At 41.8% G+C, this 24764-nt stretch overlaps 2 protein-coding genes across 5 annotated transcripts; both read right to left on the minus strand.

The window, feature by feature from the left end:
- Window positions 1–72: 72 nt before the first annotated feature.
- Window positions 73–21728, minus strand: LOC136450237 (membrane-bound transcription factor site-2 protease homolog). 4 transcript variants are annotated; one of them, XM_066450608.1, is made up of 11 exons: window positions 21192–21727; window positions 20948–21013; window positions 5025–5085; window positions 4780–4846; window positions 3945–4019; window positions 3768–3871; window positions 3247–3394; window positions 2322–2408; window positions 1784–2248; window positions 1298–1627; window positions 73–897 (listed from the first exon to the last, which is right to left on the minus strand). In XM_066450608.1, exons 2-11 carry the CDS (start codon window positions 20982–20984, stop codon window positions 616–618), a joined length of 1656 nt encoding a protein of 551 aa, XP_066306705.1. In that variant the 5' UTR covers window positions 20985–21013; window positions 21192–21727; the 3' UTR covers window positions 73–615. The 4 variants fall into 4 exon arrangements, with proteins under 4 accessions (XP_066306705.1, XP_066306708.1, XP_066306709.1 ...); XM_066450610.1 differs by having other exon boundaries at window positions 754–1627; window positions 5025–5090; window positions 21192–21728; XM_066450611.1 differs by lacking the exons at window positions 5025–5085; window positions 20948–21013 and having other exon boundaries at window positions 21192–21726.
- Window positions 21729–23956: 2228 nt separating this feature from the next.
- Window positions 23957–24523, minus strand: LOC136452617 (uncharacterized). Its single transcript, XM_066453220.1, has one exon. The coding sequence runs from the start codon at window positions 24420–24422 to the stop codon at window positions 24162–24164; it is 261 nt and encodes an 86-aa protein (XP_066309317.1). The 5' UTR covers window positions 24423–24523; the 3' UTR covers window positions 23957–24161.
- Window positions 24524–24764: the final 241 nt, after the last annotated feature.

Raw genomic sequence — 24764 nt, forward strand, 5'->3', positions numbered from 1 at the left:
TGTTCAAGTATCCAGTGTTAACTCGTATTATCATTTTTTTTCTTGGCTCCGAAATTTTGGAGCTCAAGGCAATAATATGGGTGCCATATCATAACTGCATGCTTTTGATGCTTTGCCTTTTCTAGTTCTGAAGACACAATGGTATTGGTACTTTATTTATCTAAATACGTACTGCACATTAAGGTATGTATTGTAAATGGAATTTAGAAGAACGAAGGTTTTTTTTTTCTCTAGAATGGAATAATGAGCTGTAAATGAATACGGTGATGAATTTCATGAACTGTCGGCTCTAGGCTGGGTTTTGTCAGGAAATTCTCCGTCATTCCCTGACCCTGCCAAAGAATTGGTAGATTTTCCTACTGAGATCGCATTAAGTGCCATCGGACATAATAAAAAATAAAATAAGTCCAAGCATAGTACCTACTCAGGAATCACATTGCACTTTTTTAAAAAGGAAATGAACATGAGCCTTATGATAGTATTCTTATAATCGTTTGTGTAATACTCACTCCGTTCCAAATCTTAATTCGTTCAAGCTTTTTTAAGTACATTGGTTTTGTTATACACCTAGATATAAGCTATGTCTAAATTACATAATAGAAAAAACAGAACAAATTACAATTTGGAATAGAGGGAGGAGCTCATATAGGATACGACATACAATTGGCATGTCCAAAAGGATCTTTTCTCTTTTTTCAAGACAAAATTCCATGGGTAATTTGTTATACAACGCCATGTAGCACTGTGGAATAACAAATACTTGAGAACGTAATAACTGATAAAACCGTCCACACAAAGTGGCATACTTTCAGAAATTTTGCGTTGCAGTCTTGGGGTAAACCAAGCTACATAGCTTAAGGTAGTCTCCAAAATCGATTCACCATCCAGAAAATACACCTATCCATTGTGATAGAGTTAGCTGCAAGAAAAGCACTCTGAACATAGAAGCGCAATATGCTAAAAACGTAAAAAGATAGCCAGAGATCAGAATGTTACGAACATAGAAAAGCAGATGACCGAACCAACACTCAGAAATCATATCAAAGAAGCATAATCCAATAGAAACAATCCTAGGCCCAAAAACAGAAAGGAAGAAGAATATAGCCATCTTAACATAAAAAAAATTCTACTATCATACCTTATATATTTGTCCTTAAAATTACTTGCCAAATTGGAAAGTTTCTTTGCTCTAAAGATTGACACCAAATTCTTCTAAGGCTATCCTCTTATAATCAAAGACATGTAAAAATGTCACAACTGGGTGATAGGAACTGAAGAATCCTTCACCAACACTCACCGGTAGGCAATTGATTACAGCCAATGCCGCAGATGCATGAAGCAAGCTACTTAAACCATTTTCCAAGATATATGGGATGTCTGCAATGAAAAGTAGAAGTGCCCATCGAGGTCGGTAGTGGGATAACCTAACAGAACGTGCTGATGATGACAGATCACCCACATAAACAAAAGATCCTTCACAAGGACTCTGTCCAAGGTTACTATTTGCGGTATGTGATGATAACAAATTTCCTGCTTTTTGCAAACATCCCAAAGAGTATGGCCTGGCATAGGAGACCTCAATCCATGAAATGCCTGGGGTGAGAACAGGTACCAAGCAGTGCTCATCCTATCACCATTGACCAAATAGACACATATTAAGCATAATATATAAATCACACAAAAAGATTACTTCTATTAAAAGGACTTCCTAAGGATTGTTCCTAAAAACTCTTAATTCACCATTCAAATGTGGTACCAATCAAATCAAATGAGGGGCTCTTACCTCAAAACATGCACAACTACTTTCATCACCTTCAGTCGTGTGCCATCCGTTTCCACATCGTCTAAGCTTTACTACATCTTTTGCAATCAAACAATATTTTCCCTCAACTTCCTTCTGGTCACTACCTATGCTAGTCTTCTCGATCAAAATGGTTGAGCCATTACAGATAACTTTTTCAAAAGCTATCAGTTCATCTGGGCAAGGCAGCTTGTCTCTTATCTGCCAGAGATTTTTGCTTGCATCTATCCATGAATCGGGCACACAATAACCCTTGGCAGAACTAGTGGCAACATATCTATGAGAGCCTTCAAGGAACTCAGGATCACTAGATTTTGCTGTAGAACCTTGGTTCAGAATCTTGATCCATTCATCAGTTCTTGTTATTTTCAGACCATCCACAGAAAGGATAACATCATGAGAAGACAAGTATTCTGACATAGGAGATATTTCAGGGATCTCCATGACCTGTTCTGACAGACTTTTAGATTGTAAAGATTGCCAAGATTAAAATAATGTAAACACATAGAAGTAGACTTACCATGAGGCCATCACCACTCACATAGACATAGAGAGGATATAACATCACCGGAAGTAATAATGTTATCATCACACATGCTGTACAGAGCTATTAAACATGAAACATAGCAAAAAAAACTTTTATAAAACATCACGATTATTGAGTAACAAGCTCAGTATACAAGTATATAACATTACACTTGAACTACGTCTAAGACTGCATTAGAACTATATTTGCACTTCTCTAACCAGGGTTTTTAACAGCATTTTCTAAACCAGCAATTGTTTCTATTTGGTTGTTATATACCTTGAGCCCTGATTTGGGCTACAGGCCTACAGTCAAATAAATGAATAAAAAATAAGAAGGCAAAACCATGTCCTATATATTGACTTCAGTTTCTGATGTCCTAACCAGACAAAATGCATCCCTTCAAATATACGTGTAGGCATGATACACACTGGTGTATGCCCTCAAGTGTATGTGTAGGCAAGATACTCAGTGGTGTACCCCCTCAATACCAACTATAACTCTTTTTACAGTGAACTTGTAGGGAAAAAATTATAATTATTACATTAAGCAAAGATAAGGACATGCTTGTTTGGTTTAGAAGGTTAGTTTTCATTTTCCGAATATATCTCTGCTCACATTGTTTAAAATGAATATTCAGTGAGACCAATTGCATCTTATGCCAAACTGCATAAAGCATATTGTTCTTATTTCTTGTTTGTTGCCTTTATTATTGCAAGTAAACAAATAATTATCCGTTTTTCTTTTGATTTAAGCACTGTACTTCTGTATGAGGTAGCAAGAACCAAGAAGTACCCAAATATTGAAAGTAGCTGACAATGGATTACGAAATTATATGAAAATAAAAAGAGGACATAACCAATAAAATAGACTTACTCCTATCTTTTGGAAATAATCAATGCACAACAGAATCGCTTACCATAACATTATGCCAAATTCCTGCACAATAAATCCGGAGCATAGAAAAGAGAGGCAGATTTTGTAGCAGGTCATAGTTCAGAGCAACAAATGCCCCAGGAAAAAATACAGTGACAAATATGGCGACATACTCAATCTGTAGTCCCTCACTGTTGCAAATGTAGCAAATAATGTGTCAGAACAGGACACAAAAATAATTCATGAGCAAGCTGTTAGACAGATAGTTGGTTTAGGCCATCGGCCTTAGTCTTGTGCATGCGCTGTCCATAGGCCCATGCCACATATATAGATCGATTTTGTGTTAGGCAAGGTCACAGGGATCTTTGTGGTTGGTGCTATTTCTATAAACTAAAACCCTAGAGCAGCATTGCCTATATAATCCAGTAATCTATCCCTCATAATCAATCCACTATTTGCCACCTATTATCCTCGCTTACAGATGTTTTGAGTATGGAGTGAAAACAAAAGCACACAACATCTAAGAGACAAAAAAATAGACATGAGAAGGTAAGACATAAAGACCTTGCAGCTGCAATGGCATGTCCAAATTCATGAAAAGCAATAGACATGATTGTTGACATTATGATGATTGCGGTGTCCACAATAGATATGTTGAGACCTGAAGTCTGCAATAAGCAGAAATGCATGGTGGGTTGATGATGTGAGATGCTGAAAAGAGAAGTGTCAAATTCTACTCACCAGTAGGTTCTGTAACCAGGCACTAAGGGATCCAGTCCTGAAATAACAGACACCAATTGACTCCCACAGTAGCATCTAGAAAATCGAAAAGATCACAGTACATAAGATTTGTATACCTATGGGAAAAGTATAACCAAAGCATAGCATTGTCCACATTACAACGAAAGATATGGGACCTGCTAAATCCACCACACATTTATAAGGAATCGATAGAAGTTGATAAGAGCAAGAACCCAAGAAACACAGAAATTGAAGATACATAACTACAGATTAATACTATTCAATGCAGTTACTGATAATGATATCAACTGGTGGGCTCAATTATTATTTTTTTTAAAAACTTAATATTATCATAATGCCTAGCAGAGCCCTAATCAATTATGTGAGGAAGCCACAAGACAAGCCAAAAAGGTTAAAAATAACTCCTTTGAAAATACTGAACCACCAAAAGGAAATCCCCATGCCTCAGATCATAAGGACTTAAATCATCGGAAGTACCGTTGTCAATTTTATACACTATAGTAAAATTAACTATTTAATAACTGGCCACCATTAATTTAGGATTTAGGAACAGCATGGAAAATCTCAACACCGTCTCCTGTCTGAAGCAGCAATCCATTCATTCAACTTATCTAGACTTATATTATGCACACATTGTAAATTGTCACATAATCATGTTCTTTTGTGATTGTAAAGGCACTACCACACGGGTGGTTCTAATTGTTTGAGCAGCAACAATAAGTGACATGATGGGATCCATGATGCAAATGAACATTTTTCAACTTTGGTAATATAACACACAGAACATTGGAATAATTATTGGACATCAACTTACCAAGGATATACTCACTAAAGCAATGAGAGAGAGATAAACACCTACAGAAAACCATGCTCTCATATATCTGTGGAAAAAAGGAAGGAAACTCGGTATAACTTCAAAAGTAATGAATGTTTTTGGTCAACATTCTGAATATGCCAAAGAAACTGCACTTCACCCTTAAGTAACAGAAAACGAAAATTTGAGTACAAACATGTGTACAGTGCATCTAGAAATATCCATGGGTGTAGTTACGGAAAAAACTGAAAGGAGACCATAAAAGTTCTGCAATATTCATCGGTGAAAAGAATGCAGAGCAAGGATCTGATCTAAAAAAAGTACAAGATGTTTAATATGGTGCCACCACTATTTATCAATAAATATAATACAAACAGAGCGTCAGAGCTATATGGTTAATATTTCAGAGAAGAAAACAAAATAAGGACTCACGCCTAATATGGTGCCACCACTATTTATCAATAAATATAATGCAAACATATGTGGTTAATGTTTCAGAGAAGAAAACAAAATAAGGACCCCAGATGACAGTTCTTTTTTATTTTTGCCTAGTTTCATGGTTAGTTGGTTACACATATAAGTCTAGTGCTAAATTGGTTATAGAACTATTTAGAATACCAGATCTGGCAGAATAACATGCTGTTCAGTCTTTTGTATGGACAGCATTGCTTCAGAAGCAACTAAAAAGGGCGTACCCAGTGCAGAGAGCTCCCGCTCTGTGCGGGGTCTGGGGAAAGGTGTCAGTGGCAAGCCTTACCCTCACCTGTGCAATGCGAGGAGACCGCGACTCGAATCCGGGACCTTCCGGTCACATACGGTAAGACTCTACCGCTGGCACCAGGCCCGCCCTTCACAAGCAACTAAAAACTGATAAATCGAGAATACAAATGTGGAAATTTTGGCAAGATAGGTTTATGTAGCACCTGGTTTTAAGAACAAAACCAGATACACACCATATATGAGCCCAGGAAGTCAAATCTCACATATAGCTACAAATGAGGGTAATATCAATAGACAATGCTTAAATACATAACGTATTAGTATAAAGAATATAACCTCAGAGTATAGACGGCGGAAAGACAACTCCGATCTTCAGGCGAAGACTCCAAATCCACAGGGACAACTGACTGGTTGATCACAAGCCTAATTCCTCCAAACCCTAGCAATCTGGTACCCATCCGGGATTTTTCCAAAGTATTGAAAAGTAAAGCAAGCGTAAGTACATGTCGTACTCAACAAATATAACATGGGGTTCATGAGGCTCAAAAGGCTAACACTGGCTTACTGTGATTAGCTTTTAATGAGTCATGATTTTAGCAATTGAGTAGCAACAAGTTCATCACAAGCCCATAAACACATGATCAGGTAAACATGAATAATGAATAGCATAAACAGTAAATATTAGTGAGCATCTTCATCATCCATATCATTAGTGTCCATCATCTATTCCGTAAATGTTCCAAGGCCACTCGTGACCGTGAGCACGGCTGATATAACAGTTTTACACTCTGCAGAGGTTGTACACTTTCACTGTGAGTCGTGATTTACCCTTTCGCCCGAGGTGATCAGCCTCTTGACCCACTACCAAGGAAGGTCGGCAGGGTTCACTATGAAGCCTTTCAAAGGTTCGTCTAACAAGTTAGGGCCATTAGATTCACTCGGCAAATAGATGTAGAGCCCCCCTTCCCGATGACACATTGACACGCAGCCTATACACATGGGGATAGAGGCCGCTCTATACCCGATTCGTCAAGTCATTCTTATGCTAATAAAGATAACCACTAACAAGCTAGAAAATGTCCTCATACTGAGCTAAAGCCAGAGCCATATAGCCCTCACAGCTGTACTGTAAGTCCCGGATGATCACTTACAGATAAGTCCTTAGGGAGAGGAATCTAGAGCACCATAAAAACAGCCCAATGCTCTAGCCCCCTTGTTCCATGCTACTAAAAACATCTTTTAATGTTTATTGCATATTACATTAGTCAAGTTACAAGATCATGGTTGTAGTTGAGCACTAGCATCATACTACCCAATGCAATAACCCAAAGGTAATAAGGTACATGGTACAAAATACTAGGAAACCCTTAGTGGCAATCAAGGTAGACACATGCAATATGAATTAAGTGATTAAAGGTGAATAGAATAACAAGTAAGATCCTATGCTATACTTGTCTTAAACACCGATCCTTTGGTAAGCTTTAATCTTCAACGTTCTTCTTCTTCTTCTTGATTCAACACGTAAATCTCATCGACTGGACGTAATCATAAAGCACCGCACAAGCATCCATACAATCATACATGAAGCAAACAGTAGATCTAAATTAGAACGGTACACCAAACATAAAATCAAGATGAAAAGTTTGTAAAACGAATCTACGTCTCGCTACAAACACACAGACGCGAAAAGCACTCTAATCGAAGCTACGGTCGAAAAAGATACATCTACCGAAAGATCTACTCATAAAACTATTAGTTTCATGTGTTTTAATTATATAAAAACATATATAAGATATTTTATAGATATTATAATTTAAGTCAAATTTAAGTTTGAATTATAAAACTAAAGTAAAACAAATCATATTTTATTTATAAAATCCAGTTGCATGATTATTAAGCAAGATATGATTTAAACCATGAAATTTCAGAAATAGTAACATGATAAACACTGTTACTAACGCGTAGATCTCGTTGCTATGAATCTAACGCAACTTGAATGTCTCAAAACGGAGTTGAAACGTAGAAGATATGAAATAAACAAGATTTCCTCTAATAAAATAATAGATTAAATCTAATCATGAATTTTAAAAGCTGAAAACACATCTAACAGTAGTATGAACATGTAGATTATGAAATTACGAACCTAACGTAAGTTGAACAGATCAAATCAGAGTTAAAACGGAAAAGTTATGGCTAAAACAAAATCAGTGGCAAATCTGTAAATAAGTCAAAACGTATTTTAGACTTTACCGAAACAAAATACGCTTTCCAAAGAAGAAAACACACTCAGATAAAAACGTTTTGGACTGTGGGTTCAATTATTGAAAAGCGCGAGGACTCTTTAGCAATTGTGCCTACGAACCGTTACCTTCTAACCTGGGATGTTGATCGCGAATCGGACGGCTGTGATTGTTTGGGACATATGAGGTCGCCGGCGGCTGCATCCAGACGGTGGCGCCATGGCCGGACCTTGCCGGCGGCGTCGGCTTCGATGTTACCGGTCACCATAAGGCACGGTAAGACTACAGGGAGCAAGAGGAGCTCGAGGCGAGCTCGATAGATGGTACGGGGGAAGCTATGACGGCAAGGTGATGGCCTCGGGCACGGTTGGGCGGAGTGGAGCTCACGGCGGCGCGGCTACGATGGCGTAGCGATTCAGCGAGGGTGAAAACTTGCTACGAGAAGGGATAGGGAGGCGGAGCGGGATCGGCCAGCTATTTATGAGGCGCGGGGACTTGAGCGGCACGGCACCGAGGCGTAATGGAGCCGGACATGGACACCGGCGAAGGAGTCCAGCGCGTCTACGTCGCAAGGTGGAAGACGCCTGACAGGTAGGGCTGAGATGTCAGTGGCTCAGGCGCGAGAGAGAAGAGGGCGCGGGCGACTAGGTGGGCCGCTGTTCGACGCTGGGCCACGGGGAAGACTGAAGGAGATGGGTCGGCGGAGGAACTGGGCCTATGCGAGCTGCTGGGCTGCGGAAGGAGAGAGCAGCTGAGCTGGGCCGGCGGGAGTGGGAGCCGGGCCTAAAGAGAGGGAGAGAGAGTTTTCTTCTTTTTTTCAAATCCCTTTTTTTCCTTATTTCAAATGCAATTCAAACATGACCAAAGTCAAATTCAAATAAGATTGCAAATACACTTTTCAATTCAAACATAAATGAGAAATTTCGATAAGTTTTCAAAAATAAATTTGACAACTTTTTAAATTCTTTTATTTTCTAATTCTCTTTTCTTTTCTTTTACCTCAAAGCCATTTTCAATTTCATTTGCAAAAGCATTTTAAACCACTCAATCAAATTCATCAAATGTAAGACATATATGCACAATCTTGTTGCTAAACCTTATGATGAGTTTTAATTCAATGAAAATTTTATTTTCCTATATTTCATGAGCACAAAATTCCAAATTAAATCATTTTAGCTCTATTTCCAAAAATTCAAAATTTAGGGTGTTACAATTCTACCCCCCCTTAAGATGAATCTCGTCCTCGAGATTTGAACGACGTCGACTAGGAGATTGGAATACTCTGCCTTTGAATTCTTCTTTACTTCCTCGTGCAGTTCCATCGTCTTGATAAGGATCCCACTTTACTTTGCACACCTGTTGACCTTACTCCAAATAACATACCAAAAGGATTCCAAGATTCTGATAGATACTCCAAACAGTACTCAGGTAACTTCAATCACTAAGCATCTTTCTTATAACACTAACTTTCTTTCTTAAAATATCCACCTTCCTACTAAACCTGACAACTCTCTTGGTCAGAAGGAAATTCTTCTACCAATCTTCAAAACATTAATGTTCCTGGCTAAGTTGCTCGAACTAGGAATATAACTCTTAATCCTTGGTGTCACCCGAACCTTCTTAGCACAACTCTCCATTGCTAAGGGCATCGGCCATGACTTTGCTCCTTAAAGTAATAGCACTTGTCCAAGTCATAATCAATTTTTATTCCAACGAGGATAACACAAGCTCAAGACCAACTTAGTGAAGATGTCCTGTAGATTCTTGTGACCCTCCTATATGTCACTTTTACTTCCAAGAAGATACTCCATAGTGGAAAACTCCAGATGCATGTTAGGTAGTTCAACTCATGCTTCATTAGTTGACCTAATGAACCAGCCACTACTTTTCTTCTCGTATAAAGACACATCCCACACCCTAACAAGGTGCATCATTGTAGATATGAAACTCTTGTCTGAATCTAACAAAGCTAATTCTTAGGTTTTACTCCAACCTCCTCTTAGACTCCTTCAAACACTTAGCTGAAGTTTCTTTATCCAAACTAACTTGAAAACTTCTCCAGTAGCTCTATCAAAATCTTGATGATCTTGAGTAAACCTTCATTGAACCTTTAATCAAACCTCATTGAGCCTCTAAATTTCTCACATCTTTGGGTACCACCACGCTTCCGCTGTGCAAACTAGAACGTGGGACACTTCATCTTGCAAATTCTTCAACTTGGCTACCCCCTTAAGAAAAATAAACTAGGGGACATGTAACACCCCTGGTGTTAGGCTTGCCTAATTACACTTACATTCCATGAACATGAGCATCATTCATCCATTCATGAGCATATATCACGTGTAACATGTGAAACATGACTATGAAACAAAAGTATCATTTCAATTGTTTTTCATCGTTTCAGTACATTCAGTGCTTGATTCTTGTATGACAAATGTGTGGTATGGCTAAATATATTGTTAAACAACTTAGCTATACTTAGAAGGTCATTAGGAACAATGTTCATGTTGATCATTTTGCCTAATTAAGTTTCCAAGTCATGGTTTGACTTGTTTTGACCCTAGGACTTTTTGGTTTGACTATTCAAAAAGTACCATTTAGAATGTTTGCATGTCTGAGCAACCTAAAACAAAGTTGTAGCAAATTATATAAGGAACAAAAGTTATTTTGTGACCAAGTCATGAAAATGTGCACAACATGCTCTAAATGGTCCCACAAGTCAGAAATTGGGTTGGGTTCAACACTTAGAAATTTTCTAAGTACAAACTCCACTTTTCAGTTTCTTGAACATGACTTTGGCATGATTTTACTCTCTGTCCTTTGCAAATTAGACATTGACCTCTAAATGAGTTTTGTAGCTGGTATGTAGGTGTACAACTTTTGTTTTGATTTCTTTCGCTAACGATCAACGGATTAGGAGATAGAGCATCACCATTTGGCGCTGTCAGTCAGTTTCTTGTTATCTGAATCGCGCTACAGTGTTTCGGCTTCAGACCGTTCATGGCCGACCGAGGTCAGATGGCGGCCGCCGTGTGTCCGCCACGCGCTCGGCTCGCCCTGACCACGCCACGCGCTGGCTGGCTTGAAGAGGAGCGCGCCCTGCTGCCCTCCGCACGCGCTCTGCACTCATCCACTCCTCCGTTGCCTTCCCCATTCACAGCCGCAGCGCACCGCCGACTCCATCAGCTCCGCTGAGCTCGCTCGAGCTCACCGCGGCGCCACAGCCACCACCATCCCACCCGTAGCTCCGCCATCGCTTCACGGATCTCGTCAGCGCCCTCACGAAGCCAGCCAAGCTGTAGGTGAGCGGCATTGCTGAACCATGCACCACCGTGGCATGGCCGCCATGGTCGCTGCCAGTGATCTCACACGGTCCCGCCTGACCGCTTCACCATAGCCGGTAGCCGTAGCATACGAAGGTCCGTCTTGTTCACTGAAAGCTTACGCGTGCCTTGTATGGCCACCAACCGCCTGGGTTCGCCGGAGCACCACCGTGCGCCATGGCCGAGCCGCCGTGGGCCATGGCCGACGTCCTTGGAGTCCACTAGAGTCTAGTTTTAGGAATGCTATGGATGCGGGAGGTCGAGGTGGGAACGCCGTTGCCCTCGGTTCCACCAGAGAAATCACCGCCGGCGAGATGGCGTCGTTTCCGCGCCATTCTTCACCGTGCTCTGCTTTACGGTCGCTGACGCGCGGGTCCCATTTGTCAGTTGCCGCTGCTGAGAGGGAGCCGGAACTGAGCTGCGCCGTTCTGGGCTATGTGCGCGCGCAGTCGTGGGCCGCCTAGTTCGTTCGGGCTGGCCCAGTAGCTGATTAGGTTTTCCTTTTTGTTTTGTTTATTTTGTTTTTCACAGATTTGTGTGCACGATTCAAAAATGTGTAAATCAAGTTTGGTAGATCCAAATGTTATGGTTCCAATTTTGTTGAGTTCCCGGTAATGTCTAGTATTTAATAAAAATATTATATGAGCACAGGTTTTAGAAATTTTGGATGAATTAAATAGGACTTTGAAATGTGTTTTTAGATGCATGCAAACTTGTTGAAATTTTATCTTGAGTTTCTGTGGTCCAAAAATTATTAAATTTGGTGGGTATGCTAGTCTTGCTTAGTAGAAGGTCTGGTTAAAATTTCAGAGCTAGTGCATGTGTAGTTTTTGAGTTATAGATTTTCCTTTTATCATTGATTAATACTTGTGTGAATTTTCATAATTTTTCTATAGATCCAGTAAAGGTAAAATTTGGTGAGTGCTATTCTTATGCTAGAGTGATACTAGGAAAAATGAGAAATCTGTTGCTTGACACTTTTAACTAAGGTTTCCTATTTATGCCTTTTTAAGCACTTATGCCTTATCATTTTTGTGTAGACTATTTTACTTATCCAAATGCCATGAAAATTTTATGGTAGTCTACCTAGAGTAGTACTATGCTACTCTAATTTTCTTAGATTTTTATAAGCGCCAGAAATATAAGTTGCTGTTGTAGCCCTAGTTTAAAATGAAACAAAATAATCCTCTTTAATGCAAGTTAGTTAATAATGTTAGCTTTGGTGCATCTTTGAAGCATTTAATAAGATGTGTTGACTTAACATATTAGTAGTAGAAGAGAATGCAGTAGATGACATGTGCTTGTAGTATATTTTCTTGGATGATGTTGACTAACTTGCATTCAAAAATATCCATTGTATTCATCTCATCCGATGCACCGATTGCATAAGCACTTACGCACATTGCATCATATAGGATCGCAAACCGAGAACCCAGTCGTCATACCCGAGGAGCCCGAGGAGTAGTTCGAGGTGCAACCGTAGGAAGTGCCATAAGCCGATGAGGAGGACATTGAGGAACTTCCGGAGTGCCCCGATCACCGTCCGTGCTCCTTCGAGAGAGGCAAGCCCCGGAGCATTTTCTCCCGGTTTGCGATTATTAATTCAATGCTTTACTTTAATTGATGCATTACATTCAGGAGTTGTTTGCAACCGTTGCCGCATTATACCTTGTCTACCTTTGTTATACTATATCCTTGTTACCCTGGTATCCGCAGTCGAGTCAATGCTTAGCTGGCTTAGACCGGTAGAAGTCGGGTGATTTCCTGTCACCTGCGAGCTATAGGTGGTTACCTGGATCTGCTTGGATGACTATGAAGTCATGGTATAACTAAGTGTTAAATGAAGTTGAGACCGGACAGCAACTTGTAGAGTTTTGGACTGTAGTGCTTTCTGTCTGTGTCGATTAAGGACCGACCGTTGTTGGGCCTCGAGTCATGTTGAACGTATGCCTTACATTTAGCTGGCCGGATAAAGTACCTTCCGACCGCGAAGCTGGGAGATTATTGGGCCGAGTAGATTGCCCGCAACGCACTGTGCCGGAGCAGGTGTGGTTGGACACAGGGGCGTGATGATAAGACTAAAGTGCAGTCGGTCGGCCCCCGGGTACATGTGGTTCCTGGTAAACTCGAGATTCCTGGATAGTTGACTCGGTGATCAATATCTCACTTTAGCGGGTGAGTGAGGTTTGTGTAAGGAATAAATCACCAGCTGGTTAGGAATCGATTCGAATCGCCATCGCTCCTGGATAGTGAGCACTTGACTTGAGTTACTTCATCGTAGTAAATGTTTATGGAACACTTGGACAGTTATAGTGAGTATGACAGTATGGAAGTTGTTTAATGATCATTGGTTATCATTATCTGCTTAATCACATGTTTACTCTAGTACAGGTGCAAATCTAGTCGACAGGTTAATAACAATTAACTTGACAATAATGCTTTTAAAAAGGGTCTTGAAATGCTAAAAATGCTTCTTTTTGCAAATGAGTCAGCTACCCTACTATAAAGCCCTTCATAATCCTTGGTGTCACTTATTTTCGGTATTGTCGGGTAAGTCTAGCTGAGTACCTTCTCGTACTCAGGGTTTTATTCCCACTTGTTGCAGATGGGCAGATGTATTACGGCTACTGTATCAACTGCCTTTATCCTGCGATGGGTGATGCTTAGGACCATGGGCATGGTCATTCCTTACGTCTCGTCTGGTGCTTTTGTTGGAGATGATCATTCGCTGGCACTGTATTTAAACTCCGTGTGAGTGTGTGTGTGGTTTGAACAAATGACTTCCGCTACTTTATTTGAACTTGTTTTGTAATAACTATGTTGAAACTCTGATGTATTTGAGATTGTGAACTTTTATGTAATATGTGATGGTGACCGCTAAACTTATTACGATCTTGGCTGGAATGGAAGTTGGTTTGAAATCCTTCGTGATTTCACAGACTACCAGGTTATACGGGCTTAAGTTTGCTAAATCGTCTGCTCTGGCGGATGATTTTCTTACTTAATTTCGTATAATTGGTCGGTTCTGTTACAGGACACCAAGCATAGCTTGCACATTCTTCTTAGATGAGCTAACTAGTATCAAGATGTTCTGACATCCCAACGATACTCTTGTGTATGGCAAGAACAAGAAATCTAGAATGCCTCGCGAGCACAAAAACAACAGCGTCGTAAAATGGATGTAACTCTCATTCTGTTCATCCAATGAAGTTATAGCTTATACCGTTGGAAAGCTTATAAAATTATCTACAACTTTCTTATAGAATACTTTTCCAAATTCCGTAGCTAACTTGATCAAAAACCGTGCACAACAGAAACTGTTCCAGGTTCCAAACAGTATAGATGCATCGCCTTGTGATTTTCGTATCTCCGTAACCAAAATAGCTATCAAGGTGATTCTTGTGCTCAGAGAAAGATATTGAAGTCTACTATTGTCCAGAATTTTCTCATGATTTATGATCGTCCAAAATCAGAGATATAAACCAAAGAGTGCAGGCTGCTTCAAAAAGATAGGATGGAGAGAGCAGAAGAAAACCATATCCCAACTATTTATTACATTGACCCTTATACCTTAGGCCTATAAACTAAATGAAATTATGGGAACTCCCAACAAGATCATTGCAATCATTACAAAAATTTAAAGCAATCATAAGCATTATGACAATTCAACAAAACAATAAAGGTGCATAACTCAATCTTTGACTCAACTTGTGATACTATCGTTCTTGTTGTACTAGGGGTAACAATCCTAAGACTTATCTTCAGATTACGCAAGAAGGTGATGAGGAATAGTTCTAAAAGCATATCAAACCAAGGAGTGAAGATGAGAACAAAGACTTTAAAATAAGCACAAGGTAGAGATAAATAGCAAGGGTACAGATATAGTAGAGAAGAAAATATCAAGGTTTAGAGAGCAAGGGTTTTTGTAGCAACTTCTAAACCTTAGAACGACCAGTTTCTACTAGGCTTGCCTCCTACAGTCAGCATTGCTCTGATACCACTTTGTAGCACCTGGTTTTAAGAACAAAACCAGATACACACCATATGTGAGCCCAGGAAGTCAAATCTCACATATAGCTACAAATGAGGGTAATATCAATAGACAATGCTTAAATACATAACGTATTAGTATAAAGAATATAACCTTAGAGTATAGACAACGAAAAGACAACTCCGATCTTCAGGCGAAGACTCCAAATCCACAGGGACAGCTGACTGGTTGATCACAAGCCTAATTCCTCCAAACCCTAGCAATCTGGTACCCATCCGGAATTTTTCCAAAGTATTAAAAAGTAAAGCAAGCGTAAGTACATGTCGTACTCAACAAATATAACATGGGGTTCATGAGGCTCAAAAGGCTGACACTGGTTTACTGCGATTAGCTTTTAATGAGTCATGATTTTAGCAATTGAGTAGCAACAAGTTCATCACAAGCCCATAAACACATGATCAGGTAAACATGAATAATGAATAGCATAAACAGTAAATATTAGTGAGCATCTTCATCATCCATATCATTAGTGTCCATCATCTATTCCGTAAATGTTTCAAGGCCACTCGTGACCGTGAGCATGGCTGATATACCAGTTTTATACTCTGCAGAGGTTGTACACTTTCACTGTGAGTCGTGATTTACCCTTTCGCCCGAGGTGATCAGCCTCTTGACCCACTACCAAGGAAGGTCGGCAGAGTTCACTATGAAGTCTTTCAAAGGTTCGTCTAATAAGTTAGGGCCATTAGATTCACTCGGCAAACAGATGTAGAGCCCCCCTTCCCCATGGCACATTGACACGCAGCCTATACACATGGGGATAGAGGCCGCTCTATATCCGATTCGTCAAGCCATTCTTATGCTAATAAAGGTAACCACTAACAAGCTAGAAAAGGTCCTCATACTGAGCTAAAGCCAGAGCCATGTAGCCCTCACAGCTGTACTGTAAGTCCCAGATGATCACTTACAAATAAGTCCTAAGGGAGAGGAATCTAGAGCACCATAAAAATAGCCCAATGCTCTAGCCCCCTTGTTCCATGTTGCTAAAAAGCATCTTTTAATGTTTATTGCATATTACATTAGTCAAGTTACAAGATCATGGTTGTAGTTGAGCACTAGCATCATACTACCCAATGCAATAACCCAAAGGTATCAAGGTACATGGTACAAAATACTAGGAAACCCTTAGTGGCAATCAAGGTAGACACATGTAATATGAATTAAGTGATTAAAGGTGAATAGGATAACAAGGAAGATCCCATGCTATACTTGCGTTAAACACCGATCCTTCGGTAAGCTTTAATCTTCAACGTTCTTCTTCTTCTTCTTCTCAATTCAACACGTAAATCTCACCGACTGGACGTAATCATAAAGCACCACACAAGCATCCATACAATCATACACGAAGCAAACAGTAGATCTAAATTAGAATGGTACACCAAACATAAAATCAAGATAAAAAATTTGTAAAACGAATCTACGTCTCGCTACGAACACACAGACGCGAAAAGCACTCTAATCGAAGCTACGGTCGAAAAAGATACATCTACCGAAAGATCTACTCATAAAACTATTAGTTTCATGTGTTTTAATTATATAAAAACATATATAAGATATTTTATAGATATTATAATTTAAGTCAAATTTAAGTTTGAATTATAAAACTAAAGTAAAACAAATCATATTTTATTTATAAAATCCAGTTGCATGATTATTAAGCAAGATATGATTTAAACCATGAAATTTCAGAAATAGTAACATGATAAACACTGTTACTAACGCGTAGATCTCGTTGCTATGAATCTAACACAACTTGAATGGCTCAAAACAGAGTTGAAACGTAGAAGATATGAAATAAATAAGATTTCCTCTAATAAAATAATAGATTAAATCTAATCACGAATTTTAAAAGCTGAAAACACATCTAACAGTAGTATGAACATGTAGATTATGAAATTACGAACCTAACGCAAGTTGAACGGATCAAATCAGAGTTAAAACGGGGAAGTTATGGCTAAAACAAAATGAGTGGCAAATCTGTAAATAAGTGAAAACGTATTTTAGACTTTACCAAAACAAAATACGCTTTCCAAAGAAGAAAACGGACTCAGGGAAAAACATTTTGGACTGCGGGTTCAATTATTGAAAAGCGCGAGGACTCTTTAGCAATTGTGCCTGCGAACCATTACCTTCTAATCTGGGATGTTGATCGCGAATCGGACGGCTATGATTGGTTGGGGCATATGAGGTCGTCGGCGGCTGCATCGAGACGGTGGCGCCATGGCCGGACCTTGCCGGCGGCGTCGGCTTCGACGTTACCGGTCACCATAAGGCACGATAGGACTACGGGGAGCAAGAGGAGCTCGAGGCGAGCTCGATAGATGGTTCGGGGGAAGCTATGACGGCAAGGTGATGGCCTCGGGCGCGGTTGGGCGGATTGGAGCTCGCGGCGGCGCGGCTGCGATGGCGTAGCGATTCGGCGAGGGTGAAAACTTGCTGCGAGAAGGGATAGGGAGGCGGAGCAGGATCGGCCAGCTATTTATGAGGCGCGGGGACTTGAGCGGCACGGCACCGAGGCGTAATGGAGGCGGACATGGACACCGGCAAAGGAGTCCGGCGCGTCTACGTCGCAAGGTGGAAGACGCCTGACAGGTAGGGGCGGGATGTCAGTGGCTCAGGCGCGAGAGAGAAGAGGGTACGGGCGACTGGCTGGGCCTGGCCTTGGCTGGGCCGCTGTTCGGCGCTGGGCCGCGGGGAAGACTGAAGGAGATGGGTCGGCGGAGGAACTGGGCCTACGCGTGCTGCTGGGCTGCGGAAGGAGAGAGCAGCTGAGCTGGGCCGGCGGGAGTGGGAGCCGAGCCTAAAGAGAGGGAGAGAGAGTTTTCTTCTTCTTTTTCAAATCCCTTTTTTTCCTTATTTCAAATCCAATTCAAACATGACCAAAGTCAAATTCAAATAGGATTGCAAATACACTTCTCAATTCAAACATAAATGAGAAATTTCGATAAGTTTTCAAAAATAAATTTGACAACTTTTTAAATTCTTTTATTTTTCTAATTCTCTTTTCTTTTCTTTTACCTCAAAGCCATTTTCAATTTCATTTGCAAAAGCATTTTAAACCACTCAATCAAATTCATCAAATGTAAGGCATATATGCACAATCTTGTTGCTAAACCTTATGATGAGTTTTAATTCAATGAAAATTTTATTTTCCTATATTTCATGAGCACAAAATTCTGAATTAAATCATTTTAGCTCTATTTCCAAAAATTCAAAATTTAGGGTGTTACGGTTTATAATAATGTATGTAAACACAGCAAAATTTAAATTTTATTATACATTTGCCAAAAAAGAAGAAGAAGAAACGAAAGCAGATATGGTCTGAAAAAAAAGCACAGGGCATCTGTTATGTAGTATTTCAACTCAGAGTATCTTGAACCAATGCTATGGACTTCAGAGTTCAGACAACAAAATATTTTTTTTTGATAAAGGATAGTTTATATTCGGCTTCATCTACCATGAGGTAGAATCAGGCCAATTATTACATGGTTTGACCGAACGGTGAGCACACAACTTACACAGTTCATAAGCTTACAGCCAGACTTTGGAAACACAAAGTGTGAAGTAAAGTCTTGACTAAGAAAGACCGATAAATCTATTTGAGAACCACCCATTGGAACTAAAGAAATGCAAGGCTAATGTCTCCAAAAGCCGCCCAACAGATGTCAGCTGGTCCCATAGATCATCACGCCGCTGCAGTCTTGCCCATTGCCGCAGCCAATAGGTTCCTCTGAAGAGTACCTGCAAAAAAAAATTTCGGTCTACATTTATAAAAAACCACTTCATTTCTTGTTATCCAAATTGTCCAACATAAAGCCGATGCTGCTGTTAGTAATAATGAATTGTGAATAGTACCACCAACTTTAGACCAATTAACAAATAAATCATCTATGCTGAGGGGAGGTGATATCCCAAACACTAAGGCCCCGTTCACTGGTCTGAATCTTGGCTGAAACTGACTGAAAAACACTGTTCTGGCTGAATTGTTGTGAGAGAAAAACACTGTTTCGGCTGAAAAATCAAACCGAACAAACCGAATATGAGGTAAGCCGAACGAGGCCTAAGTGTACAGCGTGCCACAGGAATTTGGCATAAAAACATTCAAAAAAAGGTGATGAATAGATTCTGGAGAGTGACAAAAGCTACACCTTGTGTCACCATTCCAGTTACGTCGGGTGAGATTATCTTTGGTAAGGACCACACCTCTTTTTAGGTACCACAAGAATATTTTTATTCTTGTAGGTATTTTAATCTGCCATAAATCTTGTGACACTTTGACTACATTGTTGATTAACGCAGCATTCATAGATTTTACAGAATATCTGCCTGATAAATGTAGTCCCCAAACAAAAGCATCCCTTTTCCCCTATAAGTTCACATCTTGTAACGAGGCAACAATTCTATGCCAGTCCCTTAGGTTCGTACCCACTAGGTTGCGGCGGATGGAAATGTTTAGTGGAACTGAAGCAATTATTATTGCCACCGAATCTTGTTTTCTTCTCACAATATTGAACAACAAAGGGAATCTATCCTTCAATGGCTGATTTCCCAACCAAGTGTCCATCCAAAAATGAGTCTGTGACCCGTCTTTCACTTTGAATGAACCAAAGCTCATGAAGGAATCTTTAACATTCATCAGACCTTTCCAGAAATGAGAATCTGTTGGCTTTTTAGTGCATCCCCCTAGAATCTTGTCTTTTATATATTTATTCCTCAACAATTCTTGTCACATGCCATCTTCATTCAAAAGTTTAAAAAGCCACTTACTCAGCAAGCATTTGTTTTGTAGATCTAGATTGTGTATACCTAAACCTCCTTGGCCTTTTGGTTGGCACAAGATCTCCCATTTGGCCAATCTATATTTGTGTTTGTGTTGATCACTTTGTCAGTAGAATCTTGATCTAAAGCAGTCAATCTTTTCTAATACATCTTTAGGTAATTCAAAGAATAACATCATAAACATCGGTAAGCTAGAGAGCACCGAGTTTAATAAGACCAAGCGACCTCCTACCGAGAGCAATTTACCTTTCCATCCACTAAGTTTCTTCTCAATTATATTTTCAATTGTCTGCCAATCTTTATTACTCAACTTCCTAGTGTGCATCGGTAAACCAAGGTAGCGAAAAGGGAATTTACCCACCCCACATCCAAACAGTTGCGAATAAAACACCTCATTATCCCTTGCTTTATCAAAACAGAAGATCTCACTTTTGTGAAAGTTGATTTTAAGCCCTGAAAGTTGCTCAAAAGTACTTAAAATTAACTTCATGTTTCTTGCTTTTTCAAAATCATGGCTCATAAATAACACTGTGTCATCCGCATATTAGAGAATGGACAAGCCATCTTGGACAAGGTGGGGGATGACCCCTTCTACTTGACCTGCTTCCTTGGCTCTAGCAATCAGTATGGCCAGCATGTCTACCACTATATTAAATATTATTGGAGACATTAGGTCACCTTGTCTTAAGCCTTTTTTCGTTTGAAAGTAGGAGCCAAGTTGATTATTCACCTTAATATTTACATTACCTCCTTGTGTGAACTGCTTCACCCAAGAACACCATTTTTGTGAGAAACCTTTCATCCTTAAAGTTTGCTGTAGAAAACTCCATTTTACTTTATCATATGCCTTCTCAAAATCTATCTTAAAGATTATCCTATCTTGTTTTTTCAAGTGAAGTTCATGTATTGTCTCATCTGCGCCTTCCATAATGTTTCTGCATGGGAGGAACGCTGTTTGTGTTGGAAAATATTAACACCTGAATTTTCCACTCATGCGAAGCATCAAAGACCTAAATAAGAATATTCATAAGTTCATAAGCTAAGCCAGACCATACCTAGCATACTTCCACCCCAAATTGAAGAGTGTGTCATTTAAGGCATATATCTTGCAGTCACAATACCTGAATTTTGTGCATCCACAATAAGAAAAATTGAAGTGTCAACTCCCTCTACTTTCTTAAAAACTTAAAATGAAGAAAAGAAAAGAAAAGACGAGAGAGGAACCAAAGAAGGATGCTATTTAGATCGAGCTTCAGCAGTACAGAGAGCGAGAGGTAAGAGGCCGTGCAGTTCACTAACCAACAGGAGATGGAGTGCTTGCTCCGGCGGGAAGCGGCGCTCGTGGGCAGGGACGCCGGTGCCCGTCCCCGTCGCCTGCCGCGGCCGGAGCCGATCATCTCAGCAGCGCGGCGAGCAAGGATCTCCCCTTCTACTGTTAAAAAGGGTAGGCTAGGTTCAGCTTCTAGAAGCTCGGCTGCCCGCCTCTGCAAGCTTCTGGAACCTTCCTACGGTTGGCGAGAGAATTCCGTCGGATCGAGCGGGGCGGGAGCGCAAGTCTGGTTGAGAGCTGGAGAGAGGAGACTGGAGAGGAGCCGACTAGGGATGCGAGCGGCACGGGCCTGTCCGCATGCCCGCAAGGCCCGCCCCGCAACAGTGGCTTTAGCGTGCATTTCGTTTTGCGGGCTTAATCGCGATAAAGCCCAATGAACCAAAGAACGGGCCGGTCCTGCCTGCAATCCCCGCAAAAAACTGCCTGGCCCAGGAAGGCTCCCAGGCGTCCGATTTTGGGCCTTAATCCAAACAGGCCCGCCGCTCCTCACGGTCCGCTGCAAGAAGCTCATGAAACTTGTGTTGTAAACTTGTAATTCAACGAATAACCACGAACCAACCTCATGAAACTCGTACTTGCACTCTTGCAGTGCAGGGCCAAGTAAAAAAGAAGAAACGTTTCTCTTCCTCCTCGGGAAGGATCGCATGATGCAGATATGGATGTCGATGCTAACGTGGAACGCCGTCATCTTAGAGCGCTACGCTAGCACATCCTCCCTTCACAAGGCCACAAGGAGACGTGCTTACATGCGGTTGGTGCTGAATCCCCAAACCCCAATGCAGGTGCCGTCAAGAGGGTGCGCTGTTTTATGGGTAACGCTGCGGTGCGGGCCTTTGTCCGGCGGGACGTTCTTGGGTGCGATGCCAGCCTAACTATCCTCCATCCACTAGTTTCTAAAACAAAATTTTTTGTACAGTCGCTCATGTCTTCTCATCGGGTCGTTCCTATCTGCTCCAGGGGCAATGCCCACCACCGTTGTAAGCCAAGAGGCACGAACACGTCAAGGGGAGCAGTAAATCCGGACAAGCGCTACCACGATCGTGGCTGGCATGAGTTTTCCGGTGGGCTACTCAGAGCTGGTGCTCCCAAAGCAGCTGCTGCACTTCCTCCTGCTGCTGGTGTACATCCGCCGCTTTCTCCTCTGGGCGTTCGACGTCATGGGCCTCGACGACCTACTAGATCTTGGGGACGACCACCAGGTGCTCCAGCAGGACGGCGCGGCGCGTGGCTGCCCTCTTCCCGTCGTGGGGCCACTGCATCCAACACGCCGACGAGCCTCCATTCTCCTAAGCAGCAAAGAGATGCTGCGCTGAAAGCATATGTTGCAAAGTGTATGTTTCAAGTGTTCAAATCTTTAAGAGGTATATATGGTCCAATTGTTTCATACGGATTTTGCAAAAGTGGATCAAAGATGTTGCATATGTTGTAATGGTTGTACACATACGTTGCAAGCGTCTGTCCGCAATGTTTCATCTGTGTTTTTAGACGTACGTGGCAAGTGTATTTATCTGGATGTTGCATATGTTTCTCATATATGTTAAGTGTTTTGTCTGGATGTTTGTGTATGTTTACAATGGTTTTCAAGCGTTTTTAGGTGTTTTTTCAAGTGTTCCAGAAACATGTTTCAAGTGTTTCATCTATCTTCAGAAGTACGTTACAAGTGTTGTATCTGAATATTTTAAAAAGTAGATCAGAGTGTTGCACATATTGCAATGTCACCTGCTTGCTGCAACTGCTAGAGGACGTGAGGGGATGTTTCAAAAGTAGATAAGAGTGTTGTACATATTACAATGTCACCCACTTGATGTAACTGCTAGAGGACGTGAGGGGTCAGAGCGGGGCGCAGACGTCACGTGGGGTCAGAAGAGGAGAACACATATGTCGTTTGGCTGGCGCGGGGTAGAGTGCAAACGCTCGAATAGAGTGCTGGGTAGAGTGCAAACGCTCTAATAGAGTGCAAGTGTGGGCGTCCGCGCACGTCCGTCCGGGCGCTAGCATTCTACCATTTCATGTTCTTGCTGCTCTAAAATCCTAACTGTACAGCGAATGAGTGGTAAGATGCGGTGGCGAAGGCCGCGGCATCCAAAATCCTAATTATAGTATTTAAAATCCTAACTCTATCGTGTCATCCAAAATCCTAACTGTATGAGTTTGAAAAAAAAATCCTAACTGTGCGGCGATCGAATGGGTCTATGCTCTAGGGATCTCTAGGCTGCGCCGCTGCGGCTCGGCGGAGCCGCGGAGGTAGCTCGGTCTTGCCGCCGCTAGTGTGGGGATGCCGGGTAGCATTCAGCACTATTTTTCAGCCATGAAAAAGTATTTTTCTCTCACACCATTTTAGCATAAAATCAGCGTAAACCAAATTTCATCATAAATAAACAAGATTTCAGCATAAACATTAGCCTAAGCCAAATTTGAGCATAAACGTACAGGGTAGCAAAGGCTGCGGCACGGCGGAAGGCAGGCTCAGTCTGAATCCTCCCTTCACAACTCACAAGGCCACACGTTCCATGCGGTTGGTGCTGAATCCCCAAATGCAAGTGGCGTCAAGAGCCTGCGCTGTTTTTATGTTCTTGCTGCTCCAAAATCCTGACCATAAAGCGAATGAGTCTAGTATTATAGTAATTAGTTACCTGGTTGCTTTGATATTAGTGTAAATTTTTGGAGAGGACCGGTCAGAGAAGATTGCTCCTCGTCGAACACGTTGTTTTCCGAATTGAGGGAGCACTAAGTAGGATTCAGACGGTCCTTACTTTTTATTGCAATCTAATATCTTACACTACCACTGACTGGTTGCATACGCACGCTACAGAAAGGTTTCACAGTCCACACGCACGTAGACAGAGCATCTATGCAGCGCACACAAAGCTATCATCATACACACGCACACGTACGGTGCCGCACAAGGGCACCAAAAACCATCGCCGGATCGCCCACAATCACGCGGCAGTGCCGCCGGTGCCGGTTGCCCCGGCATCGGCGCTGTCGTCGGGGCGCTCCTTCTTGGCGGCGAAGGTGCTGCGGTCCACTCCACGGCCCGCGGCATCGTCGACCTTGTCCTGCACCTTCTCGATCTGGATGGCGCCCTGGTCCTCCCGCGACCGCAGGTCCGTGCGCGTGCGGTTCTCCCCGCCGCCCACCGACTCGTACGTCGTCGGCGTCGTCTGCCCCACCGGGTGCGCGCCCTGTGCTCCCGACATTCTGCCTGTCTGCCTGCGCGCTGCGCCGGTGCGTGGCCTTTACCCTCGCTCGCGCGTTGCTCGTCTTGGTTGGGGGTGGTTTCCTTTTCCTTTGGCGATGTCACTTGCGCTGCAGAAATGGGAATCAAGTCGTCGTGTATATAGCTGAGCTGCGGCGTGGGTACGTACGTCCACGCGTGTGACGCGCCGCGTGGCCTGGGGACGTGGTGCGACGGGAGCGGCGTCCTGGGACACATGGGCGGGACCGTCTCCCGCGCGGAATTGGCAGCCGACTCGTGTCCGCTGCCGTGTCCAGCTCACACAAGAGACGCTACCAGGCTTGCCCGGGTTCGGGCAGGATAA

Source organism: Miscanthus floridulus, chromosome 5 (genome assembly GCF_019320115.1).
Source record: "Miscanthus floridulus cultivar M001 chromosome 5, ASM1932011v1, whole genome shotgun sequence".
In the NCBI taxonomy this organism is placed as follows: domain Eukaryota; kingdom Viridiplantae; phylum Streptophyta; class Magnoliopsida; order Poales; family Poaceae; genus Miscanthus; species Miscanthus floridulus.